Below are 15,716 nucleotides of genomic sequence, written 5' to 3' on the forward strand. Positions count from 1 at the left end.
TAGAAAATCAGATGACTGCAAGGTGGAATCACCAATTTACTCTATATCTTACATTGACTCAATGGAACAAGGATTACTTTGCTATTCTGATCCCAGCGCATGTTTCTAGATTTGGGAAAACTTAGGGGAAATGGTTCATGGACAGTGACTCATTGATGAATTTCTTGAGAGTCAACAAATTTAATGACTTTTTCTCTCAATTTTCAGGGACCTTTATGAAGATCAATATTTTATGGATTCTTAAATTAGTGGGAGCGGTGGAAAGTTTGTTTTCAGGCTGAGCGCAAGTACAGGTGCCCACATATACAGAGATTACTGTCTGTCATACCTGGAGTACAGATAGAGTCACTGAGAAAAGTCTGAGCACGTACCACTGAAAGTAGCAATTCACTGGATATAGTCAATGCTGGACCTATGGTTCAGGGGACAGAGGCATCACCTCCACGCACGAGCTCTCCACATTTCAGTAGTTGTGTGGACATGAAACAGAGATACATAAGACTGCAGATACTGGAATATGAAGAACACATAAAATTGCTCAGGCAGCATCTGGGAAATGGACAGTTGACATTTCGCGTCAAGACCATTCATCTGGACTGTGAACATGAAACCCACCTTCAGTAAAATGGCATTTATTGCTGTGTATCATTTGCCTTGCTGATAGTTTTCAGCAGAACTAGTTAAAACAAATGGCTTTAATACTTCTGCCATTCCAACACATCTGTATATTTGTTCCTGAGATCTTACTTTGTCAGCAGCTGTCAGTCTTGTCCACGGCTTGTCGGCACGTCTGTCATAGTCCTGTGCTTCAGCCACCTCCACATAGTCACTGAAACGGATAAGGATTTTTCTCTCCCTCAACTCCTCCACGGTAGGCCTCTGGCTAAGCTAGGAATAAAAAACAAAATTGATATTATAGATTTTAAAGAAAAGATTAAATTTAATCTGCTTGTAATCTTTTTGAATACCTGGTAGAAGGTAGGTCATTTAAGATACATGTGACTTCCATCCATTTATCACATAAGTATAGGCTTAGCTTTGTAGGTAACTTTACTCACCAGTAAGAACTCTGAATATTGCCTATGTTTACTGTTCTGCCACTAGAAGCACTGTTTGTTTTGTACAAACATCACTTCCTGCTCGTAAGCTGTTTTTTTACATAAGTATGGACATATGTATGTACACTAAACTTATGAATTTGGTAACAAGATGGAGACTTGTTCATGGGTAGAGACCATAACTTGGGTGTTCATTACCTAGGGACGCCTGCATAGTTTTCATCTTCTTACCTAGGAAAGGATGCCTTAGGATATTATGTAGGTGCTACATAAAAATGTTATTTTACATTTTTTTTTGTTTGACATTCAATTTAAGGGAGGCAATAATTTGCCCATGTCACACCAAAAGAAAAGGGGTTACTTCTGGTACTAAATTTTGTATTGAGTAATCTCAGTAAACTATGGACTGTGCAATGGTCCTTAGCTTGAAACATGCTACAAATACTCTGCTTTTCTAACACCATTTCTCACTCTACATAAGCTGCCTGACCTGCTGAATAGTACCAGTATTTTCTGTCTTTATTAAATCACAATTTAGTTTGTGCTAAGAGTTTTGTTTAAGTTCCTACAATGTCTTATTTTCCTGAGCACTGTGCTTTGCCTATTTTTGCTTGTTCTTGAATCAGGCAATCTTATTTAATCTTCCTGGTGTGATCTTCTCAACAATTATATTTCTTGGATGGATAAACATTGCTGCACATAGATCTTTCACTCATTTTTATCTTTGCTGTAAAAATATTAAGTATTATAGTTGGTAGGGCAATCAAATTTCACAGATGGTTTATATTTCTAGATCTCTTTCCTGATATATTTCCATATTTCAGTTTTCTGATTAGAATTGACCACATAACTCATTTTATATATTTACAGTTATTGACTGTAATTTATTGCAAAGTACTGACATGGTGGGCTTCAGGGGGCTATACTGTAATAAAACCATTATATTGACACTGTAGAAAAACCTCTTCTCAAATGAATTTGAGAATGTACAGGTCCAGAAGGTATAATCTTTGCCCAGTGAATGAAAAGTGGATGGACTTTCCAAGCAGTTATTGCCAGCATAAAACACCGATATCAGAGATCATGAGCAATTACAATTTTGCATCCACTAGAATCAGCAAATTTTGAAACCACATAGTAACTTAATTGCTTTTGTTATCAGAAATTTTGAATTCCTTATCAATTTTTTTGAATCATTATCAATACCATCCACATCTGGGTAGTTTATTCCTTGTGTCCTTGCATGCAGTACCAAGTACGTACTTAAAATGTGCATTCATTTAAGTGTTCTTCAGATGATGTCAGCAAACCTGGTGAAGTCTGTGATCATGTAAAAGCAAAATTCATGGTACAGATGGGGGAGAGTGTGTGAAGGTGGGAGGCGGGGTTGTAGTGAAAATGGTGCAGGGATTGTAACATCTTATTAACCCCTGTATCTTGAGTAAAATACAAGCAGCCAACAAGTTTCCACTGCTTGCTTTTTAACCTAATAGCACCCAGACAACACTCACTGGTGAGTGAGTGATCGGCACCAACAGAAGTAAATCTGTATTAGAACAAAGAACAGTACTCTTGTGTATTTAATATTTCAGTAATATTTGAATAACATTGTAAATATATTATTTGATTAAGTATTACTATTTTGTTCAATTAATTCATTTTGGGTTACAAGTAAAAGCACGTGGAAGTTGTGCGTTATTACACCACCACGTCATGAGAGCGTGCCTCATGAAAAAACAGAACTAAACATGTTTTCCCCAGCTCTGTGTTTTCTTTCAATTAGTTTTACATTTTGAAGTTACAAAACATAATAGTGGCGATGAGTAAGTTTTAAAATGAACCCAAGATGTTGAAGCATGCTGAAATGTTCAGCTTAAGAAAAAAGTATAGCCAAACGTTGGAATTTAAAAAATGTAGCAAGATGTCCGAGTTGAAGAACAAGTGCAGCATGTTTTTTTTCTTCTTCAGAAGGAGGAGAAAGATGGTTAAGTTTTAAAAAAAGGCAGAAAATGGATGAACTCACAGGTTCATAAGCAGTGAGCACCAGGTGATAATAATCATAAATAAAAAAAGAACAGAAATGGCTGGCTGTGTTGGAAAAATAGAAACATTCAATTGCACAATTGGTAACTGGCTGATGTATCCCGATACAGCGAGAAGTATATTGAAGCAAATTAAGTAGCCAATGAGAAACAAGTGCCAGTTTTGCTAATTGTAATTTGTGGAAGGGCATACAGTTTGACTGCTCCAACCAAGCCAGCTGAAATGAGCTTTGCTGGTATCATGAAAGTAATGCAGGATCATGTAGAAATAAAGCCATTGTTGATTGCAGAATGCTTTAGGTTTCATAAATGGAATCCAAAGGCAGAGGTGTCCATTTCAGCTTATGTGGCTGACTTGAAGAAATTGCCTGAGCATTGTCAGTTCAGTAATGGGCTTAAAGGTGCACTGAGAGATCATTTAGTTTGTGGAACCTGACAAGAAAGTGTTCAAAAATGGCTCCTAGCTGAAGCACAGCTCTTATTTAAATAAACATTTGAAATTGCTGTATCAATGGAAACAGCAGACAAAGACACAATTGAGTTGCAGTCAGGAATGGAAGTGAGCTTGACCGAAATTGCAACATCTAAACAGAAACCTGCCTGGCTGACAAGTTGTGTGACCATTGTGGCAGGGACTTACACACTCTTGATTACTGCAGGTTTAAAGGTGAATCCTGGAGAAAATACAACAGAGTAGGATACATACAAACAGCATGTTGGGCAGACAAAAGTAAATGGACTGCACAGAGAATAGAAAAAGATAAAAAGTAAAGTTTCTGTTTCAAAAAGAGTACTAATCTGCATGCTTTCGATGAAAAATCTAATAGCGATGAGAGTGACACAGGATTGAATAGCCTTGAAATTTCCAATGTAAAAACCATCAATAAGAGAAGTAATATGACTTACACCAGAAGTGAACGGTCAGTTGGCCAATTAATTAAAAGGGAATTGGACACCAGCTTGGCTGTTCAGGTCATTCCACAGGTTGAGTTTGAATGACATTTCAAAGATACTGAACTGAAGCCTGCAGACATCCAACTAAGAATTTATACAGGAACAAAGTTAACTCTTGTGGGAATGACATTTGTAATAGTGAAATACAATGACCAACAACCCACACTGGTTGTATATTGTAAAAATCAGGAAGCATTGTTGGGCTGTGATTGGCTGAAACAACTATAACTTGATTGGAGATCCATCCAGAATTTGCATGTCAAATTCCCTCAATAGAGTCAACTGAAAGCAAATTAAGGAAGGTATTGGATGATGTCACAGCTGCGTTCAAGGAAGGCATTGGAAAATTCAAACATATCAAGGGAAAACAGTGTTAAGTGAAAACGTCACACCCATGGTTTACAAAGCCCATTAGGTTCCGTATACCATATGTGATAAATTAGCTGATGACCTAGATTCATCTGAAGGAATTCTTTTCAAGGTTGACTGGAGCCCATGGGCAACACCACTGGTCCCAGTAGCCAAGAAGAATTTGTCTGTTGGGATTTGTGGTGATTTTAAGGTCACTATCAACCCAGTACTGAAAGTAGATCAATACCCTCTGCCTAGAATAGAGGGTATCTTTGCAAATCTTTCTGGAGGGAAACACTTCAGCAAAGGGGACTTAGCTGAGGTCTACCTACAGATGGAAATAAAAGACAAAAGCAAAGAGTTTCTCACCATAAGTACTATAATAGGCTTATTTTTGGAGTAGCATCTGCACCTGCACTCTGGCAGAAAGCGATGGACCAAGTGCTGGAAAGCTGTCCAGGCACTCAGTGTTACCTGGATAACGTCATTGTTATTTATGAGGATAACAAGGAACATTTCCAAATTTCAAGGCAGTGTTAAAAAGATTAGAAGATTATGGGCTTAGAGCACAATGCAATATGTGTGAACCCTTCATATCGAAGATCACTTACTGTGGTCACACCATTGACACACAAGATTTACACAAGTTCACTGAGAAAATTCAAGCAGTGGTGGAGAAAGTTTACCCTCATTACTGAATATCGACCACTGGTGTCTATTTTCAATTCACAGAATGATGTTCCACTAACAGCAGCAGCACAAATCCAGAGATGGGCTGTTTTGTGGAGGACAAAACTACAAGATTGAATTCGAGAGGATGACTAATCATGGAAATGCAGATGGATTGTCCCATTTATCCTTGGAAAAGGAAGTACCTAAAGAGGAAATACTCCTCTATGTATTCTTCTTAATGCAAATCGAAAGTTTGCCTATTATAGTGGAGATGATCCAAAGGGAAACCAGAAAAGACCCCATAATTTCTCAGGTCTACATGGTAATTCAAGATGGCTGGAATATGCAGCAGAAATTCCAGTTTCCTCCCATTTTTACCATTGCTCGAATGTACTTTCCTTTGACAGAGATGGTCTTTTGTGGGGTTTCAGGGTTATTGTCCTATCGAAGCTGAGAGCTAAAGTGTTGGAGGACTACAGTACATGTTGGTCATCATGGCATGGTCAAAATGAAAATGTTGGCTTGAAGCTTTGTCTGGTGGCCTGATTAAGCAGGTACTTAAATTTAACAATATTTAAATTTTTAATATTTACTATTGATTTGTACTCCAGGGAGCGGGAAGCGCAGAATCAAATATCGCTGTGATGATTGTACGTTCTAGTATCAATTGTTTGGTGACAATAAAGTATAAAGTAAAGTAAGTAAAGTACTGTATGGGATGCCAATATGTCTAGAAGAAAGGTGTCAATAGTTGTCAGACTCACTTCCTGCAGTTCCAGAGTCAATTCCTACAACCATGACTGACAAAGCCTCAGAACCTGAGATTGTTTCAAGCCACAAGTCTCACTTGCCAAGCAGAGTGAACTCCCTTCTCAGGAAAAATGTTATTTCACAAGAGTAAAAAAATCCTCCATAGCAATTACATCTTTAGGTCTAAAGGGACAATTTAAAATTTACTATGTTGTGTATGTCTATATAGTAGTTGTATTATAGTAAATATATTGTTTAATTAAGCATTCTTTGTTTATTTAAATAATTCAGTATGGGTTGTATATAAAAGTACATGAATGGCATACATCATTGTGCCACTATATCAATGGATTGTGCTTCACTAAAGTGAAAATGAAACTAGACACATTTACCCTGGCTCCGTGTTTTTCTTTCAATAATTTTATGTTTTGGAGTTACAAAACATAACATGGAAATACTTTCATGAACCTCTACAGCTCCCAATGATTTTGTGATTTCAGTCTCTGAGACCATTATGAGAGCATCCTTCAGGAGGTTGAATCCATAGAAAGCATCTGGCCCAACCAGTGTACCTGGCCAAACCGTGAACACCTGTGCTAATCAAATGGCCAGAGTATTCATGTATATCTGCAACCTCTCATTTTGGCAGTCTGAGATACACACCTGCTTCAAACAGGCATCAATCACACCAGTGTCCAAGAAGATGCAGTATCCTGTCTCAATAATTATTATCTAATAGCACATCCAATGTGATAAAGTGCTTTGAGAGGTTGGTCATGAAGCATATCAACTCCTGCCTGAGGAGTGACCTGGATTCACTCCAATTTGCCTACAGCAGATGCTATTTCATTGGTTCTTCATTCAGATCTGGAGCACCTGGACAGTGAAGATGCATATGTCAGAATGCTCTTCATTGATTACAGCCCAGCATTCAATACCTTCAAAACTCATCACTAAACTCCAAGGCTTAGGCCTCGGTACCAAATTGTGCAACTGGATCCTCAATTCCCTCAGTGGACACCAGTTAGCATGGATTGGCAAGAACATCTCCACACTCACCATCAGAACAGGCACACCACAGGGCTGTGTACTTAGCTCTGTTTTACTCACTTTATACTTACAATCTCTGTATCAGAGCTGCTTTCTGCTGTAACCGCAAATCAACATTTCACCAACTTTACTTCTGATTGACACGCACCTTTACCTTTATCTTTCACTCTATCTTTCCTCAACCTTGCCACCTCTGAGGATATCCCCTGCTTTATCTACCCCCATTACATCTCTTCTGAAGTTGCCATTTTACAGACAATGCTTCAATATGGCTTCTTTTACTTCAATTATAATTCCTTTAACCCAGGAGCTGAATTGCATCCATTTTATTCCCAGATCTCAATCCTTCCTCTTCTTTCTAGAACTAAACAAATGTTGTGTTTTCTGTTGTCAACTGCCTTTCCAAGCCTCGCCATATTGAATGAATTATCCTTCATGAATCCTGATGCCTACAGTGCTTGGTTACTACCAAGTCTGTCTCTCTCTACTTTCCCATTCAGTATTCTGGAGGGACTACTTCTCCCAACAGATGGTATTCTTCACTCATCCTCAATATGTGCTTCCCTAACCACCACCATTCCCTACAGAAGATATCCTTTCACTTCCTTGCTTGTAGCCTAGAGATTCAAAAATTTCTTTCCAGGTGAGGTAGTAATATTTAGTTATGTTCAGTTTATTATAGTATACTTGCTGATCATGGCATTGGGGAGGTCAAATTCCATGTTGGTGCTGTTTGCTGAACATCTCCACAAGAATGACCAAGAGCTTAGCAGTTTAAACATTTGTCACATTGTGAGATCCCTCCACAGCCTCATATATTGTCTTATGGAAATAAAAATGGAAAATGCCGGAATCACTCAGTGGGTCAGGTAGCATCTTTACAAAGGGAAACAGGTTGTATTTAAGATTAGAATCCTTTGCCAGAAATGAAGAGAGACAAAAATCACACCTCCCGATCTGATCAAAAGTCTTTGACCTGAACCTTAAGTTCTTCTAGGTGAAGACGGCAGGTTAGATAAAGAAGAAGCATCTGTGCTCGAGACACGTAGGTGAGACTTTTACTTATTTGTGATGAGCCACTGTAAAAAAAATCCATCTGGCAGAAGGAAGATTTCACAGAGCCAAAAACAAACTACTGGAGGAATTCAGCAGGTCAGGTAGCAACTGTGGAGAGAAATGGACAATCACCATTTTGGGTTGAGAAGCTTCATCTGTCTTGAGCCAAAATGTTGATTATCTGTTTCCCTTCACAGATGTTGCCTGACCCACCGAGTTCCTTTAGTAGCTTGTTTTTTGGTCCATATTCCAGCATCCGCTGTCTCTTGCGTCTCCCTAGGATTTCTTGGAGATGACTGTTAAGCGCCAATAGCTGCTGCCTGACCTGCTGAGTGTTTCTGTCATTTTCTGGTTTTATCTTAGATTGCCGGCATTTGCACTTTGAGGAACACCAGTCCATCTTTTGACAAGGGATATTTCACTGAGTGCTGGTTTCTAGAATTTCACCTCATGCTCATACCATACCTTCATAACTCACCCTCTCAACATGTAACCATCTCTAATTTAATTAGATTAAATAACTGAACTGAAATTACAGAAGTCTAGCATTTCAAAATTGTTACTTAAAGATGAATACTGAAAGCAAAATATGAATATAGAAATAAAATTAAGACTTTAGCCAGTTTTGCTGAGCAAAAAGCCACCAATTGCGTTGTGAGGTTCACTGCCTGTGAATGTTTCGTTCCTTCTGTACCAATGGATACAAATTAAATTGCTGTGACTTACCTTCCGTGTAAGCCGTCTTTTAATTTCTCGCTTTTCCTCTTCTTCCTCTTGTTCATTTCTTGCTATAGAGAGAAATCAGTAAGTTGCCTTCATCATGTGCCAAACACCATTGCCTGATTTACAGTAGATATGATGTGTGGGCTAAACAGAAATCAAACTGCTAATTCATTTTTTTGCAGTACTAACCATCTGGCATCATACTGAAATCCTCTGGATCTCTGCTGCTTTATTAATGACCTGTTCGTTATAAGTTGAGAGCGTGGACAGTGGCTGCTGAGTGCACGATGTTCACCTCCTTAAATAGTGGCAGTCCTTTCATGAGTGCATAAAAGTTAGACACTGGCTAAAAAGTGGCAGATAAATTTTGCAAAACAGAGGAAACCTAAACATCCATGACTTATGTTCAACAGCCTTATTTACTACACCCAGTACTCCCAATGTAGCCCCCTGCTTTGCTGAGACCAGCTGCAAACAAGGTGACTACCTTACTGAGCACTTTTGCTCCTCCATCATGGCTCTCTTGAGCAACCGGTCACTAGCCAAATTAATTCCACTTCCCATTCCCACACTGAAATGGTTATACTCTGTCTTCCCCACTGCTCAGGTGAAGCTAAATGCAAACCAGAGTAGTGGCTTCTTATATTCTACTTGGGTAGTCTTCAGTTCAGCAGCATGAACACTGATTTCTCCAACATTTGGTGAACTGCTCCACCTTTGTCTCTTTTTCTTTCTTCTTGTTCTATCCTGTTCCTCCTATACCCAACCTCCACCCCCTTATCACCCTGTTTCTTACCCTTCTTCTACTCACTCCACCAGTACATCACCCTCATTCTCCTCTGACTGGTCTCCCTCCTCACATTGTTCGCATCTGCCCACCCCACCTCCCTTATTTGATTCCATGCTCCACTTTCCTCTCCTATCAGATCCCATTATTTGTAGCCCTTTGTCACCTCCTCCTTTCATCTTCCAGCTTCTGTAACTACTCCACTTTCTCCTCTTCCATCTGATTTTCACCCCTCTGAATCTACCTATATGCCAGCTCTTGGCCATCCTTTTCCTTTACCATCTTATATTGGTTATCAACCTCCATCTTTCAGTCCAGGTGAAGAGTCTCTACCCAGAATGTCGATTGTCCATTTCCCTCCACAGATGCTGCTTGACATGCTGAGTTCCTCCAGCATCTTGTGTGTTGCATCCAATTCTGGCATCTGCAGTCTCGTCACTCCCATTGATCAATATGCCTGGGGGTCACTTTGACTGTTTACTTCTCAGGATTAGTCAGACAAGTCAGAAGCCCCTCAAACCCTTTCCAACCGAAATGAACTCAACATTTGCCTGAATGAGAGAAACTCCAATAACACACAAAAAGCTCAGCACATCCAAAGAAAAGTGGTAAGGCTGATGACCACTCCGCTGTCATCCAGATTCACTACCCACCACAGGCACACCATAGCTGCAGTGACTACCAGTTAGAAATTGCTTTGCTTATCACTACCTTGAGTGAATAAAATAAACTTTTTTCCCTTTAAAACTTCTCAATGTCCACCTCTGGGAAATGTTTCCTCTACTAGTGACTCATCACTAACAAGTAAAACTCTCACCTACATTTCTCTTGCACACATACTTCTCATTTATCTAGACTGTCATCCTCATTCAGATTTTTCATCTGCACCATGTCATGAGGGTTTGAAGGCTTCAGTGTTTCAATGACTGCCTGGCTTATATCTCAACGTGTTATTATTTTGCTCAATAATAAATGTGTCAAAAGTCAAAGTCAATTTATTATCTAAGTATGTATATGCCACCATATACTACATTGAGATTCACTGAGTGACAGATTCATCCCAGTGATGGCACAAAACTTCTTGCTCCCCTTTGATTAGAATGTACTGACTTGAGCTTCACAACTGAACCTGAGGAATCAAAATGGGTGAAGAACTGAAAGGTTGTTGCTTAGTCATAGGAGATGCCTCTTAGATGAGTTGCTTACTCATTGCCTTAATCACGGAGAATGGAAGCCCTTTCAAAGAAAACAGGATTTTTTTTTCTGGTATCATGGTCTTCAAGCTGACTTACATAAACCTTAGAGTTCCTTGGGAATTCTTGGCTGCAAGCACATCAATCACTATTCATCTCACAGTTTCTTGATGCTTCTTAGAAGGTTTATAAAATGTAAAACTTTTACCAGTACTGCCCATGTTACCTTTTTGCCCATTTTCCCCCTTCACTGTATGAGTAGTTATCTACCCAAAGCAAGTAACTCAGTGTGGGACAGCTTCAGCTACACCTTTTCAAAATCAAGAAGACACTGAAAATCAGAAACACTCAGCAGGTCGGGCAGCAACCATGGAGATAAAAAAAGCTAGGCTAATATTTCTAGTGATAGACTTTCATCAAAATTGAAAAAGAAGTTAGAAATCACACATTTTTTAATTTGCAGGTTATAAAGACAACAAAATGGATCCTCATAATAGGTTGGGGACAAACAATGTTGATAGATTAAGAAATAGTGGTGCCATTTGTCAGGGGACACCTCTTAAACTCTTTTTAACCATATAACCATATAACAATTACAGCATGGAAACAGGCCATCTCGTCTCTTCTAGTCCGTACTGAACTCTTACTCTCACCTTGTCGCACCAACCTGCACTCAGCCCATAACCCTCCATTCCTTTCCTGTCCATATAGCTATGCAATTTAACTTTAAATGACAACATCGAACCTGCCTCAACCACTTCTGCTGGAAGCTTGTTCCACACAGCTACCACTCTCTGAGTAAAGTTGTTCTCCCTCATCTTACCCCTACACTTTTGCCCTTTAACTCTCAACTCATGTCCTCTTGTTTGAATCTCCCCCACTCACAATGGAAAAAGCCTATCCACATCAACTCTCTCAATCCCCCTCATAATTTTAAATACCTCTATCAAGTCCCCCCTCAACCTTCTACGCTCCAAAGAATAAAGATCCAACATGTTCAACCTTTCTCTGTAACTTAGGAGATGAAACCCAGGTAACATTCTAGTAAATCTTCTCTGTACTCTCTCAATTTTGTTGACATCTTTCCTATAATTCGGTGACCAGAACTGTACACAATACTCCAAATTTGGCCTTACCAATGCCTTACACAATTTCAACATTACATCGCAACTCCTATACTCAATGCTCTGATTTATAAAGGCCAGCATACCAAAAGCTTTCTTCACCATCCTACCCACATGAGATTCCACCTTCAGGGAACTCTGCACCATTATTCTTAGATCCCTCTGTTCTACTGCATTCTTCAATACCCTACCATTTACCATGTATGTTCTATTTTGATTAGTCCTATCAAAATGTAGCACCTCACATTTATCAGCATTAAATTCCACCTGCCATCTTTCAGCCCACTCTTCTAACTGGCCTAAATCTCTCTGCAAGCTTTGAAAACTTACTTCATTATCCACAACTCCACCTATCTTAGTATCATCTGCATACTTACTAATCCAATTTACCAGTCCATCATCCAGATCATTAATATATATGACAAACAACATTGGACCCAGTACAGATCCCTGAGGCACACCACTAGACACCGGCCTCCAATCTGACAAAAAGTTATCCATCACTACTCTCTGGCGTCTCCCATCCAGCCACTGCTGAATCCATTTTACTACTTCAATATTAATACCTAATGATTTAACCTTCTGTGTGCAGCCTTGTCAAAGGCCTTACTGAAGTACATATAGACAACATCCACTGCTTTACCCTCATCAACTTTCCTAGTTACCTCTTCAAAAAATTCAATAAGATTTATCAAACATGATCTTTCATGCATAAATCCATGTTGACTGTTCATAATCAGACCTTGTCTATCCAGATAATTATATATACCATCTCTAAGAATACTTTCCAACAATTTACCCACCACTGACGTCAAACTCACAGGCTGATAATTGCTAGGTTTATTCTTAGAAGCCTTTTTAAACAATGGAACCACATGAGCAATACAGCAATCCTCTGGCACCATCCCCATTTCTAATGACATTCGAAATATTTCTACCAGAGCCCCTGCTATCTCCACACTAACTTCCCTCAAGGTCCTAAGGAATATCCTGTCCGGACCCGGAGACTTATCCACTTTTATATTCCTTAAAACGCCAGTACTTCCTCTTCTTTAATCATCATATTTTCCATAACTACCCTTCTTGTTTCCTTTACCTTACACAATTCAATATGCTTCTCCTTACTGAATACCGAAGAAAAGAAATTGTTCAAAATCTCCCCCATCTGTATTGGTTCCGCACGTAGCCGTCTACCCTGATTCTCTAAGGGACCAATTTTATCCCTCCCAATCCTTTTGCTATTAATATAACTATATTATATATTAATATAACCCTTTGGATTTATTTTCACCTTGCTTGCCAAAGCAACCTCATATCATCTTTTAGCTTTCCTAATTTCTTTCTGAAGATTCTTTTTACATTCTTTATATTCCTCGAGCACCTGATTTATCCTCTGGCTGAAGAAATTCTTATCTCAGTTTTAAATGGATTTCTCTTTATTCTGAGGCCATGCCCTCAGGCCCTAGAGTCTCCTACATCCTCTCCAGCCTATCTAGCTCTTTCAGTATTCAGTAGGTTTCAAAGTGATCTCCCTTCAACCTTCTGGACTCCACTGAGTACAAACCCAGAGACATCAAACACTCCTCATATCTGATTCAATTAATTCCTAGGATCATTCATGTGTATCTCCTCTGGACTATCTCTGGGTCTATCTCATCCTTCCTTAGACACGAGGCCAAAGTTACTCACAAGACTGAGCTCTTTCAGCTCCTCAGAGATTTGACAATACTGTATGGAATACCAGTTCCGGTTGTGATTTTACAGTGTTCATTCCCGCACAGGTTCTTCATTCACACTTTTGCAGTATGGAATAAAGATGGTGGACATCAGGACATAAGGTACAAGTAGGTCCAGCAAAGAAAAAGAACTTTAAAGCACCTTCAAGCTACAATTGACCAGTGAAAAATGAAGTGAGGAGCAAAGCCTAACTACATATCTGCTGTGGTGCGCTGACGAAACTTACGGTACAATAGAACTGCGGCAGCACTTACGTTTCAGGATGTTCCTTTGTTCCAGTTCCTCTGCTGTTGGCCTCTGGCTTAATCGCCTGTGAAAGAAGATCAGGATCAGTGTCTGCCCCTGTCACTTCACTGCAGGGCAACACGTTAGAACACTGTCATTATTCCCCACTGAAACTAGTGCGGAAGCAAGTGTCTACTCAAACCACTCCTGCCCAGCCCAAAGAAAGTAGGCACTCATTTCATACTGTTTTCATTAAAATCAGATTCACTCACTGAAATAAGATACTATTCAAGTCTTTACATCCAAACCAGATTTGAAATATGTGAAATAACAATGGTTAGTGTTGAAATATAGAATGTAAAATGTAGAACAGTGCAGTGCAGGAACAGATGACATTGTGCCGAACTAATGAAGCTTAAATGCCATCGTCATATCTGTCTACACCACCACTGCAAGCAGCGCTTTCCAGGCACCTACCACTCTGTGTAAGATACTTGATCACACATCTCCTTTGAACTTTTCCTCTCTCACCTCCAATGCATCATGTCAAGTATTAGGTATTCGATATTTGAACCAGGGCAGAAAAGATATAAGAACATAAGAAATAGGAGCAGGAGTCGGCCATCTGGCCCGTCCAGCCTACTCCGTCATTCAATAAGATCATGCCTGATCTGGCCATGGACTCATCTCTACCTACCTGCCTTTTCCCCATAACCCTTAATTCCCCTACTTTGCAAAAATCTATCCAACCCTGTCTTAAATATTTTTACTGGGGTAGCCTCCACAACTTCATTGGGCAGAGAATTCCACAGATTCACCATTCTCTGGGAAAAATGGTTCCTCCTCATCTCCATACTAAATCTACTCCTCCAAATCTTGAGGCTATGTCCCCTAGTTCTGGTTTCTACTCTATCTAGGCCTCTCATAATTTTATAAACTTCTTTAGTCGGCCTCCATAGCTCCAGACAAAACAATTCAAATTTACTCAACCTTTTCATATATCACATACACTCTAATCCTGGCAGCATCCTGGTAAACCTTTGCTGAACCTTGTTCAGAGAATACTCAAAACAGTCTACCAAACTGTAGCGGTTATAAACAATTTTCAAGTTTCTGAGCTACTCTCTAACTGGACGTTCAATTAATTACTTCGGATCCTGCAAAAACTACTGCAGATGCTGAAAAGTGGAATTAAAATGGAATAGCTTGGAAATGACGAACTGGTCAGAAGATGAAGAAACAATGGTAAGACAGTTCTTCTGAGATGAAGCTGAAGTGGTAATTGTTTCTCTCTCCACAGATACCAGTACTTTATGCTTTTGCACCTCAGATCCTGCCAAAGCTGGAAGAGTCAGTAGAAGAGGGAAAATGAGAGTGCAGAGCAGGGTTAGGATTAGAGAGAAGCAGACAAAAGGCTGAAAACACAGGTTGGGAAGAAAACAGTGAGGGATTGGGATTAGGGAACAAAGAAGCAATCAATAGAACTTTTTGGAAAAAAAATAATGAACACTTAAAAATGCTATTATAAGTAAATGAAAAACGTATATTTCAAGCAATGAAATATCTATTTTATCTAGACGATTACGATCAACAAAAATGTCCATTAATTAGTTAAATATCAGAATAGATTTTACTCTCAACAATTCTCATCATTCTCTCAGGTAGTCCCTTGGGGTTGAGGATGACTCGTTTTCATTCCGGTTTTGAGGTGATGATTGGGCCAATGTGAGTCCCACAGAGTTTTCCACAAATAGGGCAGGAAGTCAGGTGGGTGGTTTGTGAGCTGCTGCGACCCTTCTGCTGCTCACACAGGGCTTCTGTATACTCCTGATTCATGGACTGGAGTTCATCAACACCATCCCGGATTCTCCTTCACTGCTTTCACCAGTCAGGAGTTCCAGGAGTTGGTAGGAGAAGAAAAAGCATTTCAGGATGTATATTGTATACACTTCTCTGACATTAAATTGGACCTTTGACCTTTGAAACTTTCACTG

General features: G+C 39.4%; 1 protein-coding gene across 1 annotated transcript in view; it reads right to left on the reverse strand.

Annotated features, from left to right (window-relative positions):
* phactr1 (phosphatase and actin regulator 1) overlaps nucleotides 1-15,716 on the reverse strand; it is a 430,393-nt gene that overhangs the window by 15,493 nt on the left and 399,184 nt on the right. The window contains exons 11-13 of the mRNA XM_072283739.1: nucleotides 13,752-13,807; nucleotides 8,660-8,721; nucleotides 748-888 (exon numbers count right to left, since the gene is read on the reverse strand). Coding sequence (XP_072139840.1) covers nucleotides 748-888; nucleotides 8,660-8,721; nucleotides 13,752-13,807 — 259 coding nt within the window. The remainder of the gene's footprint in view (nucleotides 1-747; nucleotides 889-8,659; nucleotides 8,722-13,751; nucleotides 13,808-15,716) is intronic.

This window comes from Mobula birostris, chromosome 19 (assembly GCF_030028105.1).
Source record: "Mobula birostris isolate sMobBir1 chromosome 19, sMobBir1.hap1, whole genome shotgun sequence".
Taxonomy (NCBI): Eukaryota; Metazoa; Chordata; class Chondrichthyes; order Myliobatiformes; family Myliobatidae; genus Mobula; species Mobula birostris.